The 21,686-nt window shown below is 46.5% G+C and overlaps 1 protein-coding gene across 2 annotated transcripts in view; it reads left to right on the forward strand.

Annotated features, from left to right (window-relative positions):
• LOC139534172 (sacsin-like) overlaps nt 1-21,686 on the forward strand; it is a 44,939-nt gene that overhangs the window by 11,882 nt on the left and 11,371 nt on the right. Inside the window, exons 5-7 of one of the 2 annotated variants that reach the window (XM_071333024.1) lie at nt 5,902-6,048; nt 19,975-21,403; nt 21,508-21,596. In XM_071333024.1, coding sequence (XP_071189125.1) covers nt 5,902-6,048; nt 19,975-21,403; nt 21,508-21,596 — 1,665 coding nt within the window. The remainder of the gene's footprint in view (nt 1-5,901; nt 6,049-19,974; nt 21,404-21,507; nt 21,597-21,686) is intronic. The other variant, XM_071333034.1, reaches the window with a different exon arrangement.

Raw genomic sequence — 21,686 nt, forward strand, 5'->3', positions numbered from 1 at the left:
TCTCCAGAGCCCTGTACGCCCTGTTGCTGCTCCCCGCACTAGCCTTGAGGTGCGTGTCCTTAGCCCGGTACCACCAGTTCCGGCACCACGCACCAGGCCTACTGTGCGCCTCAGCAGGCCAGAGTCTGCCGTCTGCCCAGCGTCACCTGCGCTGCCCGTCTGCCCAGCGCCGCCTGCGCTGCCCGTCTGCCCAGCGCCGTCTGAGCTGCCCGTCTGCCCAGCGCCGTCTGAGCTGCCCGTCTGCCCAGCGCCATCTGAGCTGCCCGTCTGCCCAGCGCCATCTGAGCTGCCTGTCTGCCCAGCGCCATCTGAGCTGCCCGTCTGCCCAGCGCCATCTGAGCCGCCCGTCTGTCCTGAGCCGCTAGAGCCGTCCGTCAGTCAGGAGCCGCTAGAGCCGTCCGTCAGTCAGGAGCCGCTAGAGCCGTCCGTCAGTCAGGAGCCGCCAGAGCCGCCCGCCAGTCAGGAGCTGCCCTCCAGTCATGAGCTGCCCTCCAGTCATGAGCTGCCCTCCAGTCATGAGCTGCCCTCCAGTCATGAGCTGCCCTCCAGTCATGAGCTGCCCTCCAGTCATGAGCTGCCCTTCAGTCATGAGCTGCCCTCCAGTCATGAGCTGCCCTCCAGTCATGAGCTGCCATTCAGTCCGGAGCTGCCATTCAGTCCGGAGCTGCCCCTCAGTCCTGAGCTACCTCTCAGTCATGAGCTACCCCTCAGTCATGAGCTACCCCTCAGTCATGAGCTGCCCCTCAGTCATGAGCTGCCCCTCAGTCATGAGCTGCCCCTCAGTCATGAGCTGCCCCTCAGTCCGGAGGAGTTTCCTCAGTCCAGAGGCGCCCCTCAGTCCAGTGGGGCCCTTTATTAGGGTTCCCAGGCCAAGGTCGGCGGCGAGGGTCGCCGCTCAAAGGGGGACACTAAAGCGAACAAAGACTATGGTGGAGTTGGGTCCACGTCCTGCGCCAGAGCCGCCACTGCGGACAGATGCCCACCCAGACCCTCCCCTATAGGTTCAGGTTTTGCGGCCGGAGTCCGCACCTTGGGGGGGGGGGGGCGTACTGTCACGTTCTGACCACAGTTCTTTTGTGTTTTCGTTGTTTTAGTGTTGGTCAGGACGTGAGCTGAGTGGGCATTCTATGTTGTGTGTCTAGTTTTTCCGTTTCTATGTTTGGCCTGATATGGTTCTCAATCAGAGGCAGGTTTTTGTCATTATCTCTGATTGGGAACCATATTTAGGTCGCCTGTTTTGTGTTGGGTTTTGTACTTTTCAATCTGGTGTAGCGGTGCCGCGCCACTTTTGATTTGGTTGAATAAAATATATTGGTGCAAAAGTGTTGAAAAGAGGGACAAACTACTGAATGAACTGACTGTTGTCTCTGTGAGCAGGTCTTGTGCTGTATGAATAACTGATTGTTGTCGTGTCTGTCAGCAGGTCCTAATGTATATGTAATGAATACTCAGGGAGAAAAAGGTGTAGATTCACGTGCAGAGCGCGGCAGGTGTTTATTTCGCCTTCGCAGAAGGCAGGAATCGTGGTCATAGGCAGGCAATGGTCATACACAGGTAGGCAAACAGGCAGGTGAATCAAAACAAGGACTGAAGGATTAATAGTTCTCACAAATGAGCTAGGAAAAGGCTTAATAGAGTCAAAACGAACAATACCTCACAAAGGCACAAAGAGAATGCATTGAACTAAGAAGCTGATGAGACCAGGTGAGTAACTAACTAACACCGGTGAAATCAATGAACAAAAATGAGAGAGGGCTACGTTCATGAACACAAAGAAACAGAACACAAGGTTGACTAAGAAAATAAATACAGAACATTACAGTATATGAATATCTGACTGTTGTCTTGTCTGTCAGCAGGTCCTAATGTGTATGATTAACTGACTGTATGTACTGAGCCCATGCAGCTGGGAGGTATTCGCATCTCGACTAAGGAGAGGGAACGGAGAATCACCAACCGCCTTTGCCTCTATTGCGGTTCTGCTGGACATTTTGTCATGTCATGTCCAGTAAAAGCCAGAGCTCATCAGTAAGCGGAGGGCTACTGGTGAGCGCTACTACTCAGGTCTCTCCATCAAGATCCTGTACTACCTTGTCGGTCCATCTACGCTGGACCGGTTCGGCTGCTTCCTGCAGTGCCTTGATAGACTCAGGGGCTGAGGGTTGTTTTATGGACGAAGCATGGGCTCGGAAACATGACATTCCCCTCAGACAGTTAGGGAAGCCCACGCCCATGTTCGCCTTAGATGGTAGTCTTCTCCCCAGTATCAGATGTGAGACACTACCTTTAACCCTCACAGTATCTGGTAACCACAGTGAGACCATTTCCTTTTTGATTTTTCGTTCACCTTTTACACCTGTTGTTTTGGGTCATCCCTGGCTAGTATGTCATAATCCTTCTATTAATTGGTCTAGTAATTCTATTCTATCCTGGAACGTTTCTTGTCATGTGAAGTGTTTAATGTCTGCTATCCCTCCTGTGTCTTCTGTCCCCTCTACTCAGGAGGAACCTGGTGATTTGACAGGAGTGCCGGAGGAATATCATGATCTGCGCACGGTCTTCAGTCGGTCCAGAGCCAGCTCCCTTCCTCCTCACCGGTCGTATGATTGTTGTATTGATCTCCTTCCGGGGACCACTCCCCCTCGGGGTAGACTATACTCTCTGTCGGCTCCCGAACGTAAGGCTCTCGAGGATTATCTGTCTGTTTCTCTCGACGCCGGTACCGTGGTGCCTTCTTCCTCTCCCGCCGGAGCGGGATTTTTCTTTGTTAAGAAGAAGGACGGTACTCTGCGCCCCTGCGTGGATTATCGAGGGCTGAATGACATAACGGTTAAGAATCGTTATCCGCTTCCCCTTATGTCGTCAGCCTTCGAGATTTTGCAGGGAGCCAGGTGCTTTACTAAGTTGGACCTTCGTAACGCTTACCATCTCGTACGCATCAGAGAGGGGGACGAGTGGAAAACGGCGTTTAACACTCCGTTAGGGCATTTTGAATACCGGGTTCTGCCGTTCGGTCTCGCTAATGCTCCAGCTGTCTTTCAGGCATTAGTTAATGATGTACTGAGAGACATGCTGAACATTTTTGTTTTCGTTTACCTTGACGATATCCTGATTTTTTCACCGTCACTCGAGATTCATGTTCAGCACGTTCGACGTGTACTCCAGCGCCTTTTAGAGAATTGTCTCTACGTGAAGGCTGAGAAGTGCGCCTTTCATGTCTCCTCTGTCACTTTTCTCGGTTCTGTTATTTCCGCTGAAGGCATTCAGATGGATCCCGCTAAGGTCCAGGCTGTCAGCGATTGGCCCGTCCCTAAGTCACGTGTCGAGTTGCAGCGTTTTCTCGGTTTCGCTAATTTCTATCGGCGTTTCATTCGTAATTTCGGTCAAGTGGCTGCCCCTCTCACCGCTCTGACTTCTGTCAAGACTTGCTTTAAGTGGTCCGGTTCCGCCCAGGGAGCTTTTGATCTCCTCAAGAAGCGTTTTACATCCGCTCCTATCCTTGTTACTCCTGACGTCACTAAACAATTCATTGTCGAGGTTGACGCTTCAGAGGTGGGCGTGGGAGCCATTCTGTCTCAGCGCTTCCAGTCTGACGATAAGGTCCATCCTTGCGCTTACTTTTCTCATCGCCTGTCGCCATCGGAACGCAACTATGATGTGGGTAACCGCGAACTGCTCGCCATCCGCTTAGCCATAGGCGAATGGCGACAGTGGTTGGAGGGGGCGACCGTCCCTTTTGTCGTTTGGACTGACCATAAGAACCTTGAGTACATCCGTTCGGCCAAACGACTTAATGCACGTCAAGCTCGTTGGTCGTTGTTTTTCGCTCGTTTCGAGTTCGTGATTTCCTATCGTCCGGGAAATAAGAACACCAAGCCTGATGCCTTATCCCGTCTCTTTAGTTCTTCTGTGGCTTCTACCGACCCCGAGGGGATTCTCCCTGAAGGGCGTGTTGTCGGGTTGACTGTCTGGGGAATTGAGAGACAGGTAAAGCAAGCACTCACTCACACTGCGTCGCCGCGCGCTTGTCCTAGTAACCTTCTGTTCGTTCCTGTCTCTACTCGTCTGGCTGTTCTTCAGTGGGCTCACTCTGCCAAGTTAGCTGGCCACCCCGGCGTTCGGGGTACGCTTGCTTCTATTCGCCAGCGGTTTTGGTGGCCTACTCAGGAGCGGGACACGCGTCGTTTCGTGGCTGCTTGTTCGGACTGCGCGCAGACTAAGTCAGGTAACTCTCCTCCTGCCGGTCGTCTCAGACCGCTTCCCATTCCTTCTCGACCATGGTCTCACATCGCCTTAGACTTTATTACCGGTCTGCCTTCGTCTGCGGGGAAGACTGTGATTCTTACGGTTATCGATAGGTTCTCTAAGGCGGCACATTTCATTCCCCTCGCTAAGCTTCCTTCCGCTAAGGAGACGGCACAAATCATCATTGAGAATGTGTTCAGAATTCATGGCCTCCCGTTAGACGCCGTTTCAGACAGAGGTCCGCAATTCACGTCACAGTTTTGGAGGGAGTTCTGTCGTTTGATTGGTGCTTCCGTCAGTCTCTCTTCCGGGTTTCATCCCCAGTCTAACGGTCAAGCAGAAAGGGCCAATCAGTCGATTGGTCGCATTTTACGCAGCCTTTCGTTTCGAAACCCTGCGTCTTGGGCAGAACAGCTCCCCTGGGCTGAGTACGCTCACAACTCGCTTCCTTCGTCTGCTACCGGGCTGTCCCCGTTTCAGAGTAGTCTTGGCTACCAGCCTCCTCTGTTCTCGTCCCAGCTCGCCGAGTCCAGCGTCCCCTCCGCTCAGGCTTTTGTCCAACGTTGTGAGCGCACCTGGAGGAGGGTCAGGTCTGCACTTTGCCGTTACAGGGCGCAGACTGTGAGAGCCGCCAATAAACGTAGGATTAAGAGTCCTAGGTATTGTCGCGGTCAGAGAGTGTGGCTTTCCACTCGTAACCTTCCTCTTACGACAGCTTCTCGCAAGTTGACTCCGCGGTTCATTGGTCCGTTCCGTGTCTCTCAGGTCGTCAATCCTGTCGCTGTGCGACTGCTTCTTCCGCGACATCTTCGTCGCGTCCACCCTGTCTTCCATGTCTCTTGTGTTAAGCCTTTTCTTCGCGCCCCCGTTCGTCTTTCCCCCCCCCCCCCCCCGTCCTTGTCGAGGGCGCTCCTATTTACAAGGTACGGAAGATCATGGACATGCGTTCTCGGGGACGTGGTCACCAGTACTTAGTGGATTGGGAGGGTTACGGTCCTGAGGAGAGGAGTTGGGTTCCATCTCGGGACGTGCTGGACCGTTCGTTGATCGATGATTTCCTTCGTTGCCGCCAGGGTTCCTCCTCGAGTGCGCCAGGAGGCGCTCGGTGAGTGGGGGGGTACTGTCATGTTGTCTTTGATCATGTCTTGTCCCTGTGCTTCCCTCTGCTGGTCTTATTAGGTTCTTTCTCTTTCTCTCTCTCTATCGTTCCGTTCATGCTCCCAGCTGTTTCTCATTCTCCCTACGACCTCATTTACTCTTTCACACCTGTCCCCTATTTTGCCCTCTGATTAGAGTCCCTATTTCTCCCTCTGTTTTCCGCTCCTGTCCTTGTCGGATTCTTGTTTGATGTTTGCAGTTTCTGTGTCCTTGTTCCGCCCTGTCGTGTTCTTTTGCCTTCTTCAGATGCTGCGTGTGAGCAGGTGTCTATGTCAGCTACGGTCTGTGCCTTCCTGAAGCGACCTGCAGTCTGTGGTCGCGTCTCCAGTCGTTCCTCTCTATTGACGAGAGGATTTCAGTTTCCTGTTTTGGATTACCATTGATTTATATCCAGGAGAATCATTATTTGTTTTATACTGGAATAAAGACTCTGTTACTATTACGTCGCTTTTGGGTCCTCATTCATCTGCATAATACTGTAGTTGTGTCTGTGACCAGGTCCTGCACTGTATGCCTTCAACAACGCGGAGTTCACAGCAGAGGACTGGGAGGGAATCACGACCACAGGCCGGAGCATCAAACGCAAAGACCCAAACAAAGTTGGCAGGTTTGGGATGGGATTCAATTCTGTCTACCACATAACAGGTGAATCCCAAAGTATTTTTATCACAACAAAGAATTTCACAAGGTGTGGTTGATATGCTAAAATCCATAACACAGCGCATGGATCTACAGTGACAAGAAAAAGTATGTGAACCCTTTGGATTTACCTGGATTTCTGCATTTTTACATAAAATTTGATCTGATCTTCATCTAAGTCACAACAATAGACCAACACAGTGTGCTTAAACTAATAACACAAATTATTGTATTTTTCTTGTCTATATTGAATACATACTTTTTCCAACCTACACTGTGAATGTTTAAATTATGTGAACCACTAGGCTAATGACTTCTCCAAAAGCTAATTGGAGTCATGAGTCAACTAACCTGGAGTCGAATCAATGAGACGAGATTGGAGATTTTGGTTTGAGCTGCCCTGCCCCATAAAAAAACGTACAAAATTTGAGTTTGCTATTCACCAGAAGCATTGCCTGACGTGAACCATGCCTCGAACAAAAGAGATGTCAGAAGAACCTAAGATTAAGAATTGTTGCCTTGCATAAAGCTGGAAAGGGTTACAAAAGTATCTCTAAGAGTCAGTCCATGGTAAGACAAATTGTCTATAAATGGAGAAATTTCAACACTGTTGCTACTCTCCCTAGGAGTGGCCATCCTGCAAAGATGACTGCAAGAGCACAGCGCAGAATGCTCAATAAGGTTAAGAAGAATCCTAGTGTCAGCTAAAGACTTACAGAAATTTCTGGAACATGCTAACATCTCTGTTGACGAGTCTGCAATACGTAAAACATTAAACAAGAATGGTGTTCATGGGAGGACACCATGGAAGAAGCCACTGCTGTCCAAAAAAACCCATTGCTGCACATCTGAAGTTCGCAAAAGAGCACCTGGATGTTCCACAGCGCTACTGGCAAAATATTCTGTGGACAGATTAAACTAAAGTTAGGTTGTTTGGAAAGAACACACAACACTCTGTGAGCAGAAAAAAAGGCACAGCACACCAACATCAAAACCTCATCCCAACTGTAAACTATGGTGAAGGGAGCATCATGGTTTGGGGCTGCTTTGCTGCCTCAGGGCCTGGACAGCTTGCTATCATCGATGGGAAAATGAATTTCCAAGTTTATCAAGACATTTTGCAGGAGAATGTAAGGCTATCTGTCTACCAATTGAAGCTCAACATAAGTTAGGTGATGCAACAGGACAACAACCCAAAAGACAGAAGTAAATCAACAACAGAATGGCTTGAACAGAAGAAAATACGCCTTCTGGAGTGGCCCAGTCAGTCCTGACCTCAACCCAATTTGAGATGCTGTGGCATGACCTCGAGCCGTTCACACCAGACATCCCAAGAATATTGTGGAACTGAAACAGTTTTGGAAACAGGAATAGTCCAAAATTCCTCCTGACCGTTGTGCAGGTCTGATCTGCAACTACAGAAAACGTTTGGTTGAGGTTATTGCTGCCAAAGGAGGGTCAACCTGTTCAAATCAAATTGTATTAGTAACATACACATGGTTAGCAGATGTTAATGCGAGTGTAGCGAAATGCTTGTGCTTCTAGTTCCGACAGTGCAGTAATATCTAACAAGTAAGTTTTACGGGCAGTTTTACGACCTTACAACCACGTCGTAAATACCACAGAGACTCTCCCTGACCATGCAATTGAGAGAGAGTTTCACAGTAAGACAAGACAAAGGGATTCTCCCACCCAATTCTACTACATCCAAGAATTTGAGAAATGAACAATACTCCTATTTTGGAGAATGTGTAAACGGTTGGTGGAGAAGCCCGCTACGACCCGGTCCATTTTGTTTCATGTTTGTGACCTCATGAAAGACAATACAGCTACATTACCCTAACTCTGTTCATACAGGTCCCTCAGTTATGAGGTTTGCATCTAATTATTGTATAAAATGAATGAGTAAAGATGAAACCATTTGCGAAATGATTTAAAGTGATGTTAACTTTTAATATGAGAAAATCGTCTTCCCTGTAAAGTTTAACTAAGTCAGTAGCCACACCCAAGTGAATAGGCATTGGTTGGAAATTATGAACCAACCCCTTTTCTACATTTCTATAAGAGCCCCAGTGACCCAATTCACGTTGAACTAAGCAAACCCCAGCGTGAGCTGTGGTGGCGAATTGTTGAATATCCACTCGACATAACGAAAAGTCACTCATGTTCCAAATACCGCAAGAATTTGTCCTCACGTTTAAAAGGACTAATTCTAATGTCAACAATACAGGCCAGGAAACGTGGGAGCTTGCTCTACACGTGAAATGGTATGAACTCGGAACTATTGATCACTCAAGAAGAAGTGAGTCCTAGATGACCGCCTAACAGACTGCAGCTGGAAAGGTAGCAAATCTAATACGAGAACACTGACTGACTTGGACGAATCTCCAGAGTGAGATGAACCTCTCAGACCATGTGAACCTCTCACACGACGACCCGGAAGATTCCACAAAGAACATAGACTGGGCAAACCAGAGCCTCACATCACCAACTCAACAATCAAAGCCAGCTTCACGTAATTACAATGTATTGCTTTTACGAATGAGCTATCGTTAGTGGCATATGTATTTATGTAAGAATAGCTTCCCAGGGCCAATAGAGACCCATCTTCCTTAGCCTTCCTTCCAAAACCCCTTCTCTTCTCTGAATCTATTGTGTTATAACCAAACTGTTTTTGTTTAGTCCACTAGGGATGGTATAATGTTATTATGTATTGTATATTCTGTAATTGTTTAATTAGTTAGTAAATAAATAATTGAGCCAATTGGTGTATGGATGATTTATATTAAAGGCTGGGTTTGTGCAGATAACCAACAATTTCTGACGTTCAGATGAGACTGACGAAGGTAATAATAATAATTCATTAACTTCTAGTTCCTCCCAAACCCGGATCCGGGAGCACCCCCCCACAGTAAAAAAGCTGACTAGCATAGCCTAGCATAGCGTCACAAGTAAATACTAGCATCTAAATATCATTAAATCACAAGTCCAAGACACCAGATGAAAGATACACTTCTTGTGAATCCAGCCATCATTTCTGATTTTTAAAATGTTTTACAGGGAAGACACAATATGTAAATCTATTAGCTAACCACGTTAGCAAAAGACACCACTTTTTTTACTCCACCAGTTTTTTACTCCATCAGTAGCTATCACTAATTCGACTAAATAAAGATATATATAGCCACTAACCAAGAAACAACTTCATAAGATGACAGTCTGATAACATATTTATGGTATAGCATATGTTTTTTTAGAAAAATGTGCATTTTTCAGGTATAAATCATAGTTTACCATTGCAGCCACTATCACAAAACTCACCAAAGCGACTAGAATAACTACAGAGAGCAACGTGTATTACCTAATTACTCATCATAAAACATTTCTTAAAAATACACAGCGTACAGCAATTGAAAGACACAGATCTTGTGAATCCAGACAATATTTCAGATTTTCTAAGTGTTTTACAGCGAAAACACAATATATCGTTATATTAGCATACCACATGAGCTAACATCACCCCAGCATTGATTCAAGGCAAAAAGAGCGATAGCGTTATCACCACCAAAATATATAAATTTTTTCACTAACCTTCTCAGAATTCTTCAGATGACAGTCCTGTAACATCATATTACACAATGCATATAGAGTTTGTTCGAAAATGTGCATATTTAGCATCACAAATCGTGGTTATGCAATGTAATCTGTCAAAACATGGCATGCATTCTGGCCGGCGCCATCTTGGAAAGGCACCTAAGTTTACGATTATTTATCGATTAGATTGACTAAAAAAATACAGGTTGGACAGTTAATGAAAGATGCATTAGTTATTAATGCAACCGCTGAGTTAGATTTTTAAAATTAACGTTACTAGACATACAGTGTGCGTTACAGCCAGACTAGTGCCGCAACAATGGCCGACAAATGCGTTTACATTTTTCCAGATAAATACGGAATAAAATCATAAATAGCTCTTACTTTTGGACGAGCTTCCATCAGTATCTTGGGCAAGGTGTCCTTTGTCCAAAAGAATCGTTGCTTTGTTGTAAAACGTCCTCTTCAACTTCGGAACTAGCAGCTAACAATAGCTACGTGGCACACACATGTCCAAATCCTCAAAGCGCAATACTACGAAAATTCCGAAAATAGCAATATACTCGCATAAACTGATATAAATCGGTTTAAAATAACTTCGTTATGATGTTTCTAACACCTATATCGAATTAAATCACAGACGGATATATCTTAGCCCGATAACGAGAGCTTTTGAGCATGCCATTCTGATGTCCTCTCTTGCGTCTTGAGGAGCGTCCAAAAGAACGGACATGTCACTCCATGGCGTTTTATAAACTCTGAGAAATACGTAGAGACTCCATTCCACTTCTCATTGGTTACTGACATCCAGGGGAAGGCGGGTGCAGTTCATTTCGACCCATAGGGCACACACAGAGCTTTAAACTGATCTGAGAACAGAGCCTAGTTTTCTGACCTTCGCATGTCCTGTCATGATTTTCGCTGTAGAAAGAGTTCTGGTTCACCCACAGACATAATTCAAACGGTTTTAGAAACTAGAGATTGTTTTCTATCCAATAGTAATAATAATATGCATATTGTATGAGCAAGAATTGAGTACGAGGCAGTTTAATTTGGAAATGTAAAAAAAGAAATAGTGCTAACAGCTCCCCCTATTGACAAAAGGTTAATAGAAGACTAATTGATCAGATATTAAAATATCTGAAGAGTTATATTCTGAAAATTCTAACTTTAATCTGAACATTTTCTGTCACGACTTCTGCCGAAGTCGATGCTTCTCCTTGTTCGGGCGGTGCTCGGCGGTCGACGTCGCTGGTCTTCTAGCCATCGCCGATTCATTTTCCATTTGTCTTGTCTTGTTTTCCCACACACCTGGTTCTCATTTCCCTCATTATGTGTTGTGTATTTAACCCTCTGTTTCCCTCATGTCGTTGTGTGGTATTGTTTATTCTGTTTCATGTATTGCGCACGTTAGTCTGTTGCGCTGGGTTATGTTAACCCGTATTGTTATTTCGTGTTCTCTTTGCCGTGTGTTTTTGGTTCGCCAAAATAAAAGGCTCCGTTGGCTACACCATATCTGCTCTCCTGCCCCTGACTCCTTGACAACCATTTACACATATCTGACAATTTTCCGTGGTGCCCCGACTTCCTAGTTAATTAAATTTACATGATTAGTTTAATCAGGTAATGATAATTACAGAGAATTGATTTGATAAAATAACAGTCTTCACATTTAATGATACTAAAGACACGACATGGGTGAATGAGAATATGTACATATAAATATATGGATGAGCGATGGCCGAGCAGCATAGGCAAGGTGCAATAGATATGATATATGATATGAGTAATATGTACATGTAGGTAGAGTTATTAAAGTGACTATGCATAGATGATAAAAACAGAGAGTAGCAGTTGGTAAAAGCAGAGGGGGGGGGGGGGCAATGCTAATAGTCTGGGCTGTTTCGAAGCTTCTTGGACCTAGACTTGGTGCTCCGGTACCGCTTGTCATGCGGTAGCAGAGAGAACAGTCTATGACTAGGGTGGCTGGAGTCTTTGACACCGGGGGCCTTCCTCTGGGGCCTTCCTCTGACACCGCCTGGTAATAAAGGTCCTGGATGGCAGGAAGCTTGGCCCAGTGATGTACTGGGCCTTACGCACTACCCTCTAGTGCCTTGCGGTCGGAGGCCGAGCAGTTGCCATACCAGGCAGTGATGCAACCAGTCAGGATGCTCTTGATGGTGCAGCTGTAGAACCTCTTGAGGATCTGAGGACCCATGCCAAATCTTTTCAGTCTCCTGAGGGGGAATAGGTTTTGTTGTGCCCTCTTCACGACTGTCTTGGTGTGCTTGGACCATGTTAGTTTGTTGGTGATGTGGACACCAAGGAACTTGAAACTCTCAACCTGCTCCACTACAGCCCCATCGATGAGAATGGGGGCATGCTCGGTCCTCCTTTTCCTGTAGTCCACAATCATCTCCTTTATCTTGATCACGTTCAGGGAGAGGTTGTTGTCCTTGTACCACACGGCCAGGTCTCTGCCCTCCTCCCTATAGGCTGTCTCGTCGTTTTCAGTGATCAGGCCTAACACTGTTGTGTCATCGGGAAACTTAATTATTAAGTTTTGCCAGGCCGTGCAGTCATGCTTGAAAAGGGACTACAGGAGGGGACTAGGCACGCACCCCTGAGGGGCCCCTGTGTTGAGGATCAGCGTGACGGATGTGTTGTTACCTACCCTTACCAACTGGGGGTGGCCCGTCAGGAAGTCCAGAACCCAGTTGCACAGGGTGGGGTTGAGACCCAGGGCCTCAAGCTTAATGATAAGCTTGGAGGGTACTATGGTGTTGAAAGCTGAGCTATAGTCAATTAACAGCATTCTTACATAGGTATTCCTCTTGTCCAGATGGGATAGGGCAGTGTTATGGTGATTGAATCGTCTGTGGACCTATTGGGGCGGTAAGCAAATTGAAGTGTCTAGGGTAATAGGTAAGGTGGAGGTGATATGATCCTTGACTAGCCTCTCAAATCACTTCTTGATGACAGAAGTGAGTGCTACTGGGCGGTAGTCATTTAGTTCAGTTACTTTTGCCTTCTTGGGTACAGGAACAGTGGCGGCCATCTTGAAGCATGTGGGGACGGCAGACTGGGATAGGGAGAGATTGAATATGTCCGTAAACACTCCAGCCAGCTGGTCAGCGCATGCTATGAGGACGTGACTGGGGATGCCGCCTGAGCCCGCAGCCTTGCGAGCGTTAACCCGTTTAAATGTTTTACTCACGTCAGCCACAGAGAAGGAGGGGGGGGGGGGCAGTCCTCAAAGCGGGCAAAGAAGTTATTTTGTTTGTCTGGACGCCTGAAGTCGGTGTCCGTGACGTGGCTGGTTTTCTTTTTGTAGTCCTTGATTTCCTGTAGACCCTGCCAGAAACGTCTCGTGTCTGAGCCATTGAATTGTGACTCCACTTTGTCCCTGTACTGGCATTTCGCCTGTTTGATTGCCTTGAGGAGGGAATAACTACACTGTTTATATTCAGCCATATTCCCAGACCTCTTTCCATGGTTAAATGCAGTGGTTCGCGCTTTCAGATTTGCGCGAATGTCGCCATCCATCCGCGGTTTCTGGTTAGGGTAGGTTTTAATAGTCACAGTGGTTACAACATCTCCGATGCACTTCTTTATAAACTCACTCACCGTGTTAGCGTATAGATCGATGTTGTTATCTGAGGCTGACCGGAACATATCCCAGTCCACGTGATCAAAACAATCTTGAAGAGTGGATTCCGATTGGTCAGACCAGCGTTGAATGGTTCTAGTCACTGGTACATCCTGTTTGAGTTTCTGCCTATAAGCATGTAGGAGCAAGATGGCGTCATGGTTGGATATGCCGACGGGAGGGCTGGGGAGGGCCTTGTATGCATCGCGGAAGTTAGAGTAGCAGTGATCGAGTGAATTACACCCGCATGTTTTTATTTTTTTATTTCACCTTTATTTAACCAGGTAGGCTAGTTGAGAACAAGTTCTCATTTACAACTGCGACCTGGCCAAGATAAAGCAAAGCAGTTCGATACATACAACAACACAGAGTTACACAAGGAATAAACAAACATACAGTCAATTATACAGTAGGAAAAAAAGTATGTGTGTGCAAATGAGGTAAGATAAGGCAATGAAATAGGCCATAGTGGCGAGGTAATTACAATATAGCAATTTAACACTGGAGTGATAGATGTGCAGAAGATTCATGTGCAAGTAGATATACTGGGGTGCAAAGGAGCAAAATAAATAAATACAGTATGGGGATGAGGTAGTTGGATGGGCTATTTACATGTACAGGTGCAATGATCTGTGAGCTGCTCTGACAGCTGGTGCTTGAAGTTAGTGAGGGAGTTATGAGTCTCCAGCTTCAGTGATTTTTGCAGTTCGTTCCAGTCATTGGCAGCAGAGAATTGGAAGGAAAGGTGGCCACAGAAGGAATTGGCTTTGGGGGTGACCAGTGAAATATACCTGATGGAGCGCATGCTGCGGGTGGGTGCTGCTATGGTGACCAGTGAACTGAGATAAGGCGGGGCTTTACCTAGCAAAGACTTGTAGATGACCTGGAGCCAGTGGGTTTGGCGACGAGTATGAAGCGAGGGCCAGCCAACGAGAGCAGGTCGCAGTGGTGGACAAAACGGATGGCACTGTGATAGACTGCATCCAATTTGTTGAGTAGAGTGTTGGAGGCTATTTTGTAAATGACATCGCCGAAGTCATGAATCGGTAGGATAGTCAGTTTTACGAGGGTATGTTTGGCAGCATGAGTGAAGGATGCTTTGTTGTGAAATAGGAAGCCGATTCTAGATTTCATTTTGGATTGGAGATGCTTAATGTGGGTCTGGAAGGAGAGTTTACAGTCTAACCAGACACCTAGGTATTTGTAGTTGTCCACATATTCTAGGTCAGAACTGTCCAGAGTAGTGATGCTGGACGGGCGGGCAGGTGCGGGCAGCGATCGGTTGAAGAGCATGCATTTAGTTTTACTTGCATTTAAGAGCAGTTGGAGGCCACGGAAGGAGAGTTGTATGGCATTGAAGCTCGTCTAGAGGCTTTGGACCAGAAGTATACAGAATGGTGTCGTCTGCGTAGAGGTGGATCAGAGAATCACCAGCAGCAAGAGCGACATCATTGATGTATACAGAGAAGAGAGTCGGCCCAAGAATTGAACCCTGTGGCACCCCCATAGAGACTGCCAGAGGTCCGGACAACAGGCCCTCCAAGTTGACACACTGAACTCTGTCTGAGAAGTAGTTGGTGAACCAGGCGAGGCAGTCGAGTCTGCCGATAAGAATGTGGTGATTGACAGAGTCGAAAGCCTGGGCCAGGTCGATGAATACGGCTGCACAGTATTGTTTCTTATCGATGGCAGTTATGATATCGTTTAGGACCTTGAGCGTGGCTGAGGTGCACCCATGACCAGCTCGGAAGCCAGATTGCATAGCGGAGAAGGTACGGTGGGATTCGAAATGGTCAGTGATCTGTTTGTTAACCTTGCTTTCGAAGACCTTAGAAAGGCAGGGTAGTATGAATATAGGTCTGTAGCAGTTTGGGTCTAGAGTGTCTCCCCCTTTGAAGACTGGGATGACCAAGATTGGGCAGCTTTCCAATCTTTGGGGATCTCAGACGATACGAAAGAGAGGTTGAACAGGCTAGTAATAGGGGTTGCGAGAATTTCGGCAGATAATTTTGGAAGTGGGGGTCCAGATTGTCTAGCCCGGCTGATTTTTAGGGGTCCAGATTTTGCAGCTCTTTCAGAACATTAGCTATCTGGATTTGGGTGAAGGAGAAATGGGGGAGGCTTGGGCGAGTTGCTGTGGGGGGTGCAGGGCAGTTGACCGGGGTAGGGGTAGCCAGGTGGAAAGCATGGCCAGCCGTTGAAAAATGCTTATTGAAATTCTCAATTATCGTGGATTTATCGTGGTGAGTAATTCCTAGCCTCAGTGCAGTGGGCAGCTGGGAGGAGGTGCTTTTATTCTCCATGGACTTTACAGTGTCCCAGAACTTTTTTGAGTTTGTGCTACAGGATGCAAATTTCTGTTTGAAAAAGCTAGCCTTAGCTTTCCTAACTGCTTGTGTATATTGGTTCCTAACTTCCCTGAAAAGTTGCATGTCACGGGGGCTGTTTGATGCTAATGCAGTACGCCACAGGATGTTTTTGTGCTGGTCAATGGCAGTCAGGTCTGGAGTGAACCAAGGGCTATATCTGTTCCTGGTTAAAAAAAAATTGGCATGCTTATTTAAGATGGTGAGGAAGGCACTTTTAAAGAATAACCAGGCATCCTCTACTGACGGGATGAGGTCAATATCCTTCCAGGATACCCGGGCCAGGTCGATTAGAAAGGCCTGCTCGCTGAAGTGTTTTAGGAAGTGTTTGACAGTGATGAGGGGTGGTCGTTTGACCACAGACCCATTACGGATGCAGGCAATAAGGCAGTGATCGCTGAGATTGTTGTTGAAGACAGCAGAGGTGTATTTGGAGGGCAAGTTGGTTAGGATGATATCTATGAAGGTGCCCGTGTTTACGGATTTGGGGTTGTACCTGGTAGGTTCATTGATAATTTGTGTGAGATTGAGGGCATCAAGCTGAAATTGTAGGATGGCTGGGGTGTTAAGCATTTCCCAGTTTAGGTCACCTAGCAGCATGAGCTCTGAAGATAGATGGGGGGCAATCAATTCACATATGGTGTCCAGGTCACAGCTGGGGGCAGAGGGTGGTCTATAGCAAGTGGCAACGGTGAGACTTGTTTCTGGAAAGGTGGATTGCATCTCTGCCCCCTTTGGTAGTTCTATCTTGTCGGCAAATGTTATAGTTAGTGATGGAAATTTCAGGGTTTTTGGTGGTCTTCCTAATCCAGGATTCAGACACGGCCAGGACATCTGGGTTGGCAGAGTGTGCTAAGGCAGTGAATAAAACAAACTTGGGGAGGAGGCTTCTAATGTTAACATGAGAGCGCCTGGGGATTGGGAGTGGAGCTAGGCACTGCTGGGCCTGGATTAACCTCTACATCACCAGAGGAACAGAGGAGAAGTAGGATAAGGGTACGGCTAAAGGCTATAAGAACTGGTCGTCTAGTACGTTCGGAACAGAGAGTAAAAGGAGCAGGTTTCTGGGCGCGATAGAATAGATTCAAGGCATAATGTACAGACAAAGGTATGGTAGGATGTAGATACAGTGGAGGTAAACCTAGGCATAGAGTGAGAGATATTGTTTCTAGAAGCATTATTTAAGCCAGGTGATGTCCCTGCATGTGTGGGAGGTGGAACTGAAGGGTTAGCTAATGCATATTGAGCAGGGCTAGAGGCTCTACACTGAAATAAGACAATAATCACTAACCAGAACAGCAATGGACAAGGCATATTGACATTAGGGAGAGGCATGCGTAGCCGAGTGATCATAGGGGTCCAGTGAGTAGTCAAGCTGGCTGGAGACACGGCGATTCAGACAGCTAGCGGGCCGGGGCTAGCAAGCTAGCAGAAGGGCCTTAGAAGTACGTCGCGACGGAATAAGTCTGTTGTAGCCTCCTCGTGCAGAGCCTCCTCGTGCAGAGCCTCCTCGTTCAGAGCCTCCTCGTGATGGATTAGTAGGGTTCCGTGTAGTAAAGGTGCCCAGTCCAATTGGCAAAATAGGTATAGTGGCCCAAGAAATTGGCCGATTGACCTATTCAGCTAACAGTCCGATATGCTCTAGACAGCTTGCGGGCCGCGGCTAGCAGGCTAGCAGATGGGCATTCAGGGGACGTCGCGACGGAGGGGTCTGTTGCAAAAATAACCCTCGGGCAGGTTACGTCGGTAGTCCAGTCGTGGATTAGCAGGGCTTTGTGTAGTAAAAGGGGTCCAAAATAGGTATTGTAGCCCAAGGAGTGGCTGAAGGACCTCTTCAGCTAGCCGGGAGATGGGCCTAGCATGGGCTAGCTCCAGGCTAATTGATGCCTGCTTCGGGACAGAGACGTTAGCCAGTAGTAGCAACTCGGATTGCAGCTAGCTAGCTGCGATGATGCAGGTGAAAAGGTTCAGAGCTTGCGGTAGGAATCCGGGGATATGGAGAGAAAATAAGTCCGGTATGCTCTGGTTTGAATTGCGTTGTGCAAACTGGCGAGAGATTTCCGAGGTAGAGGTTAGCTGATGACCGCTAGCAGTGGTTAGCTGACTACTAGCTAGTAGCTAGTTAGCTGGCTAGCTTCTGTTGGAGGATCCCGGTTCGAAAGTAATGAAAAATACTTTAGAAAATAGCAGATCCATACCACATTGGGTGAGGCGGGTTGCAGGAGGGTATTTTGAAGTTTAGGGGGGGGTGGAAGATATGCAAAGAAAAAAGACATAAAAGATATATACACGGGACAAGACAAGGACAAAGACGTCTGAATGCTAAGCCATCTTGGATTTTCTAGAAGAAAGTAGTGCAATCAATATGCTGATTAGAATTTAGGTAGCCTTGTTCTCAAATTTGCTTTGTTAAAATCCCCAGCTACAATAAATGCAGCCTCAGGATATATGGTTTCCAGTTTACATAGAGTCCAGTGAAGTTCCTTGAGGGCCGTCGTGGTGTCTGCTTGAGGGGGAATGTACACAGCTGTAAGGATAACTGACGAGAATTCTCTTGGGATATAATATGGCCGGCATTTGATTGTAAGGAATTCTAGGTCAGTGAGCAGAAGGACTTGAGTTCCTGTATATTATCACAATTACACCGTGAGTTGTTAATCATGAAGCATACACCCCCGCCCTTCCTCTTCCCAGAGAGGAGTTTATCTCTGTTGGCGCGATGCATGGAGAAGCCCCGTGGCTGAACCGATTCCGACAAGATATCCCGAGAGAGCCATGTTTCCGTGAAACAGAGAATGTTACAATCTCTGATGTCTCTCTGGAAGGCAACCCTTGCTCTAATTTTATCTACCTTGTTGTCAAGAGACTGGACATTGGCGAGTAGTATACTCTGGAGCGGTGGGCGATGTGCACGTCTACGAAGGCCGCTCCGTCTTCCCCTTCTGCGGCGCTGTTGTTTTGGGTTGGCTTCTGGGATTAGGTCCATTGTCCTGGGTGGTAGTCCTTCGGGAAAGTTCTATTCCTGGTCGTAATGTTGGTAAGTTGACATTGCTCTTATATCCAATAGTTCTTCCCAGCTGTATGTAATAAGACTTAATTTTTCAGAGTAAATATCTCATGGACACTAGAGAAGATTAAATTAATTTAATTCTTCCCAAAGGGTCGTTACAGCTGTAATTCAGACAAAAGCATGTTCTCACCATCACAAGTATATATACCCCACTTTGGACACTCCTCCTTCTCTCCGTTCCTTACATCGTATGGTCGACAGGAAGAGGGTAACAGGATCCTAAACCCTTATTACTCCCTTCAGGGGATCTGACCTGACCTCAACCCCTCTTTCGCCTAATCCACAGATGTCCATCCGCTTCCCCTATAGCAATCCTGTGATCTCTCTCCCGTACACCCAGCACATTCCACAGCCACTCTGTCTTTCTACAGATCTCTCCTTTATATACTATGCGTCTGATCTATCATGTCTTTAATATCTCTATGTTCAAAGTTTAGCCCGAATCCAACAAATGTAAGAAATAATACATTATTAAAGACTCGATGCGAGGCGTTCATCTCTGTCGGCGCCATTTCATGTTATTAAATCCAAGGGTTCACATACTTTTTCCAACCTGCACTGTGAATGTTTACACAGTGTGTTCAATAAAGACATGACATGAAATGATAATTGTTTGTGTGTTATTAGTTTAATCAGACTGTGTTTGTCTATTGGTGTGACTTTATTGAAGATCAGATACCAATTTATGCAGAAATCCAGGTAATTCTAAAGGGTTCACATACTTTTTCTTCCCACTGTATCCCGGTATAACGGAAATATAGCCATACCGCCCATTGCTAAATTAAAATGTTCCTTTATATCCAGCTTTTTATTAAATGTCAAATGCAGATGTTTTTATCTCTATCATCTCTGGGTAACAATTAAACACCTCACTGGTAAAAAATAAAATGGTAAAAAATAAACAAAACTAGCTTCTTAGCAAAGAGCAATTTCTCAAGCAAGAATTTGTCTAAGACAGTCTGAGTGGGGAAGGGAAAACGTAAAACTAGTTGTTATTGGCAGAGTTTTGGAACTCTTTCTTGTTGGTCTATTAACTAATTTACCACTGGTGATGTCACCAGGCAGGCCAAAACTCCATCCCAGAAAAATAGGCTGAAAATTCAGGTGGTCTTTTCAAACAGCTCTTACACTTAAAGGGAATTATCATTTTCACAATTTCATAGTATTATTCCAACCTCATAGTGTGGAAATCTATATAATACACAGGAAGATTACAGCATTTCATTCATACTCCGTCATCTGATCATTTCTAGATGTGCCATCCATATTCAGTTCCAAGTACCTGGGCTTCCTGGACGCCCAGGACAAGCTGTTTGAGGAGTATGGAAGCTTCCGGTGGTCTCTGGAGGACGAGGATGACAAGAAAACTCTCCTGAATCTGCAGGATCAGTTCCAACCATTCAGAGATGTTGTCAAACTAGTCAGTGGCCAGAGATGGAAGGACATCATCCAGGAGCAGCATTTTAAAGGGACACTCTTTAGGTTTCCTCTGCGCAGTGAGGCCTCAGAGATCTCAGATAACCTGTATGACTACCACAAAGTAGTTCAGCTTTTCGACAGCTTCATTGCAGATGCAGACATAATCCCTCTGTTCCTGAGGAACGTGTCATCAGTCTCTTTGAAGCACATTAACACCAAAGGATCCGTCAACACCCGGCTCTCAGTGACCTCCTCCAGTCCCACAGCTGATCCAGGTCTGAAGTCCAGGAGTGAGTCAAACATCAAGGGCTCAACCTGCTTCAAAACCATCACCTCTACCTCCAACAACAAGAAGGAGACAAAGACCAGGTGGCTTGTGACAACATGTTGCATGAAAGACGGAAAAGTACCGAAGCTAGATTCACTTGCCAAGAAGCTAAGTTTCCGCCCTCATGTTGACTTGGCGTTTCCGTGTGGCCCGGAGAATGTCCTGACTGAGGGCAGACTGAGCTGCTTCCTGCCCCTTCCTAACAACGACTCCAACAAGACTGGACTCCCGGTCCATGTGAACGCCTGCTTCGGCCTCTCTGACAACAAAATACACATCAATTGGCAGGAGGAAGACCAGAGGTATGATGAAGCTGCAATGTGGAACGAGCTGCTGGTGAAGGAGGTCCTCCCTCACACATACCTCCTGATGCTGCAGGATGCCACCAACCTAGCCAAGACCTCCACACTCCCCGTCTCAGCTGTGTACAAGATCTGGCCAGACCTCAGTCAGACCAGAGACAAATGGCATGGGATTGCTGAGGACATTCTACAACGTCTATTTAGACAGAACACTGCTGTCTTCTCTCTAGCTGAAGACGAAAGACAGTTTGTTTCTCCTGCCGAGTCTGTGTGTCCATCTAATGACCCCAAGGCATCTGAAATGATGGCTGCCGTGACCAGGCTCTTGATTGCAGGAGGAGAAAAGCTTGTCACCTTCCCAGATCATGTCTCCAGAGCTGTCCAGCTGGCCTTCCCAAACCGTGACACTCTGAAATGGGTGACTCCAGCTCTTGTAAGGGGTGTTCTCCACAGAGATGCCGTGTCCAACCTCTCCAATGATGACAAACGGTCTCTGCTGCAGTTCATCTTGAGCGATGGGAAATACCACAACCTCAGGGATCTGAAGATGCTGCCTCTCAGCGACGGGACTTTCAAGACTTTCACAAATGAAGAGAAGGACATTGCTCTCATTGACAGTGATTCATTTCCAAGGTAAATTCTTAATAATCTAAATATACAGTGCAGTATTTTTCATATGGATAATCCATGCCTTTTTTTCAATAAACAATTTACAAGTAAGTCTTCTCATCATTCAGAGTGCTGCTGCCAGGTTGCAAAGCCTTGTTTCTGCCGGATGATCTCAGCGACACTAGCATCCACCATTTGAGGCAACTAGCTAAAACAAGTAAGATAATATATTGTTCAATATTGTTTTATATATTTTGAATATCATGTGGAATTGCAAATACCTGCATGTTTTTTACATGGTTATTAT

Source organism: Salvelinus alpinus, chromosome 1 (genome assembly GCF_045679555.1).
Source record: "Salvelinus alpinus chromosome 1, SLU_Salpinus.1, whole genome shotgun sequence".
Taxonomy (NCBI): domain Eukaryota; kingdom Metazoa; phylum Chordata; class Actinopteri; order Salmoniformes; family Salmonidae; genus Salvelinus; species Salvelinus alpinus.